The 4445-nt window shown below is 47.5% G+C and overlaps 1 protein-coding gene across 1 annotated transcript; it reads right to left on the reverse strand.

Moving 5' to 3' along the window:
- Positions 1-1413: 1413 nt before the first annotated feature.
- LOC103798081 (chromosome unknown open reading frame, human C9orf16) lies at positions 1414-4285 on the reverse strand (the record flags this gene model as incomplete). The annotated part of the gene is given in 3 exon segments (XM_009070324.1): positions 1414-1614; positions 1616-1649; positions 4204-4285. Coding segments are annotated over 3 exon segments (317 nt in total), but the record flags the coding sequence as incomplete, so codon positions are not given.
- Between the last annotated feature and the right edge of the window lie 160 nt (positions 4286-4445).

Here is a 4445-nt window from a genome sequence, read left to right on the forward strand (position 1 = left end):
TTAAAGGAGAGCCCTTTACATATGATATTTGCTGGAAATGTTTATTTTCTGAGTCTTTTAATAGAGCAAAACCTTCAACTTTACTGCTGTTTTTATTTTAAGAATAAAATAAGCCTGGCTTTAGCGTGTCTAATACAGGATGGTGTTGGTTATTACTTGTACAGTTGGGATACAGCAATTACGTGGAGAGACTGAGGCTTGGAATGTTGAATCTGAAAGAAGATGGTAATGTGATTTCCATAGGGGAAAAAATTCATGGAGCAGATGGATGCAGACTTAAGAATTCTTTGTAGTTCCTCTCATTTCCTTTCCAGGAAAATTTCTCTCTTGGGAGACTGTGCCCAACTCTGCTTCTTAAACAGTTTCCTTTCAAAGGTGCATACTCTTAGACAAGCACTGTGTCCTAAGCTAGGCAAGAACACATCTTGGTCCTTTGTTAATATTGCAAGGCTTAATCCAGTCTGTTCTCATAGTGGAGACTCTCAGGAACAAATTTTGTTTCAAATGGTTTTAATAAAACAGATTTCTTATAAATAACCTCTTTAACTTTCAAAAAAACTTCTTTAACTCTACCGCAGTAGAACAGTTAAGACTTGCTACAAAGTGCTGGCCCCAGGCCATCCTGACAAGATCACAAGTTACACACAGACCTCTCATGCCTTGTCAGATTGTACAGGGAGGGCTCTGCTGGCAGCCCAGGGCAGGCAGGCTGTGTCTCTGCTCTCTGGAGCTGGTGCTGTGCTGGTGCCTAACCAGGGGCTACTCTGCCTCTCATCCTTAGTGGCAGCTGAAGGAGTTGGGCAACTCCCAGTTATAACAGTCAAACATCACCCTGGTAGCTTGTCTTATCTGTTTGGAAGGGAATGGAAGCATCCAGTGACTTGGGACCATATTCCAGTGTTTCATACATGAGAGTTAATATGACTAAGGGAGAAGTTGGTTTCAAGGCAGGAGCCCTCTCCAAGTCAGTCACCAAGAGTTGCACTTAGGGACAAACCAGGAGTGAGGACAGCCCCTGCCTACTGTGCTTTCTGAGGGAAGAGGCTAGAGCCATAACACTCCTTGTTTGGATGTAACAATGCAAACGAGCAGAGATAATGGTTCCCTTTGTGAAGAGGGCCTGCCAGCAAACTACCTGCACACATCACGCTCCTTACAGCCAGCTCTAACCAGGTGTGAGTGTCAGGCTCGTGTTGGGGAGCAGAAAGAACCAGCTCTCCTACACCCACCAGTGTGCTTCTGCACCTGTCCAGGAGCTAAAGGAAAACAGAACACGGAGGGGAATGGCAGAACACAACCACAGGAAGGAACAAGTAGCAGGCATGAGGCACCTTTTCTACTCCAGTTTTACATTAAATTGGTGACCAGTAAAAGTCCCCTTAGCAACACCAGCTGAGAGCCTGTGGTCAGACCCTAGGCAGAAGACTCAGATCCCTGCACATCAGCTCCTCTGTTCAGCTGCTCACTCTGCTGCTGGAACTCCAGGCGGGTCTGGCGATTGGACTCCAGCAGTTCCTTCAAGCAAGCGTGAAGATAGTCATTCTTCTCCTCCAGGTGATCCAGGCAGGAGTTGATCTGGTCCAGCATGGAGTTTATTGCTGCATATTCTAAAAAAGAAGGGAAATGAGAGACTGAATAATGTATTGTCACTGCAGGCAGCAAGAGCCCTGACAAAACACACCCACAGCATTTTGGCTATGCCTTAACTGCTCTTGGGTGGGTGAAGTAAAATGCAACTGAATCCTGCATGGGTTGTATTCCCTGATCAAATGAGACCAAGGGGAAGCTGCAGCACTGGTCACAAGATCCAAGACAAGGTGCCTGGGCAGTCCAAACCCACTGTGGGCATACCTGATAGCCTTGGATCTCACACACACATAGCTGACCACAGGCTGAGTGCTGGTGCATCCTCACTCCAACAGTACCAGATAAACCCCAAGGACAACTCAGCCCTTTTAGCTGCCTTAGGAATACCTTTCCTGATGGTGCAGGCATTTTGGCAGTAACCCACAGTGTTTACTTTCTTTGACTTGCCTGTATAAAGCTTCTGGGCTGGGATGTGCTTTGCAAGGACCTGGATGGGGTCAGACTGCCAAACTATCACAGTAAGTGTGGAGCACCAAGTTCAGTCTCAGGATTTTCATGCACCAGTAAGGCTTTGGGTCCTTCAGATTAAACCCAGACTCCCTGAGGATGGTCCTGACAGTCAGTTCCCTGGGTACAGTGTATTCACAGCACTGTTTGGAGTGCAGCAGTTTGCCTCAGTGCAATGGCATTTCACACTGTTCATCAGCTGAGGAGTATTGTGCTACTGCATCAAACACTTGCTTTTGGATTGCTCCAAGCAATGTTCACACAATCCTAAAGAATAACTAAAAACCAAACTGAAAAAACAGACAAAATAAACCTCTGCTGGGAACCCTGTGGGGTGACACGGGAGCCCAGGGAGGGCCAGTCCCATGTGCCTCTCTGCAGGGCTCAGTCAGTGCAGGGAGCAGGGGCTGAGTGTGACCTGTGGGCTGATGTTTGTGGGCTGCAGGGCAGGGAAAGATGCCTGTGTGGGTGGGACAAGCCCACACTCCCTGACTGGGGTTGGCTCCTCTCCACCCAACTCCTCCGAGCAGCTGTGGAGCATCAGAGCTGAGTGTGCTGCACACAGTGCCTGGCTGGAGTGCTGGGCTGAGCTACTGGGGAGAGCAAGCAGGTGGAGGAGGAGGAGGAGGATGTGTTCTGGGCCCCCTTGTCCTAAAGATGAGGGTCAATCCATGCTGAAATTCCCCAGCCTCACGAGCTCACTTTGCCCCTCTTAGCTGCTCCCTTGACATTCCCACACAGGGTGCCCTAGCACACCAGGCCCAGGCACTGTCACTCCCAGCACCTTTAAAAGGACTGTGGATATTTAAACACTGCAGGAATTTGCATTATTAATAGCTAAAGAGAAGCTTCATTATAAAAAAAACAATTGTCCTCCTTTTCTAACATTACTTGGGGGCATTCACAGAGCATTGCAGCCTTTAATTCATTGGAGAATTGTGTGTTTTGCACTTCAGCTTGTTTATAAAAGTTAAGCCTTACAGGTATATGCAGAGACACTATGAGCAAAAGTATTGCTGCTGTCCGTGCATGTACCCACCAATCCCTCCCTGCTTTCTAAGAAGGTGGTAATTATCAGTATTTTTCAAACCCTCTTTCAAGGTGTATGAAAATGTCCATGAGTCAGAGCTCTTCACTTCAGCTGGATGCACTGTGTTCCAGTGAAATGGTGAGCAGACATGGTAACTACTTCTGACAAGTGATATTCATCAGCTTGGCAAGAAGTCTGTAATTACAGCAGGAGCCTAATTTTCTCAGTACCTAAAGCTCAAGTGAAGGCTGTATAATTTGTGCAGCTTTGGGGAGTGAAAAAGTGTCAACCCTTTAAAAAAAAAAAAAGCCAGTAAAAACCTTTTATTTGATTGTTTTGTGTTAGCTGCAAGCTTGGTGGATTTTTGTGGAAACAGAACCACATCTCCTAATGAAAACACTGACCAGGAGTATGGAAATTGTAACTCCTCTACATTCTTACAGGAACAACTGACAAACCCAAGGTTTCCTATTTCAGATCAAGGAAGTGATCCACAGTTTCAGCTCCACTAGCTCAGGAAATAGCTGCAGCCCTTTATGACCAGCTGCTGTGCACAAAGCTCAGCTAATTACAAGCAGAACAACCTCATTAGAGACTTGATGTAGATCCGATTTTGTGACTTTCTCTGTCACCTCCAATGTGTTTCTTAGCTCCTCGCAAAGTGTGAAACACAAATCACTGTGATGACGCAAAGCAGTGAACACTCTTGGAGTATTTCAGGGCAGAAATGATGCTTCTGTCACTGTGGGTGGATCACAGCTACGAAATTCACCTGTGTGGGTCATATCTAGAGACCGAATGGGAAACAGCAGAACCCAACTCCTCATTGTTTTCAAGAGAAGAATAGCAAAGTGTTTACTCTTTGAAAGAGTTCGGTTTTAAGAGTGACCCGTGTGTATGTGTTACAGCTCTGCTATCGTCTCACTTTCTCCATTGGCTAGTTCTAACCAGACTGGGCAGGACGAGGAATTTCATACCCTGGCACTGCAGAAATGCCCCAAAGTGGAATTTGCCAAGCTCTCCGCATTAAATTAACTTCTTCCACGCATGACTTCTCCTCCCAGATCTGCCCGCGTGACCTGCCCTGCAGTTTCACATCCTCAACATCCTCTTTCTCCTTGGCCATGCTCTCCCCATACACCAACAGCGACACAGAAACACCTGTTCACAAGACAAAAACCACCCCCAGGGCAGCATGCGGGGCTCGGTGCCCCACGGCTGGGCAGGAACCGCACGCTGCAGTCCCTCGCCCCTACTGCCGTGCAGCGGGCACACCCCTGGCATCGGGCACCGCTCCCTGGGCACACCTGGACGCACCTGG

The sequence above is a fragment of the Acanthisitta chloris genome, unplaced genomic scaffold (genome assembly GCF_000695815.1).
Source record: "Acanthisitta chloris isolate BGI_N310 unplaced genomic scaffold, ASM69581v1 scaffold39362, whole genome shotgun sequence".
Taxonomy (NCBI): Eukaryota; Metazoa; Chordata; class Aves; order Passeriformes; family Acanthisittidae; genus Acanthisitta; species Acanthisitta chloris.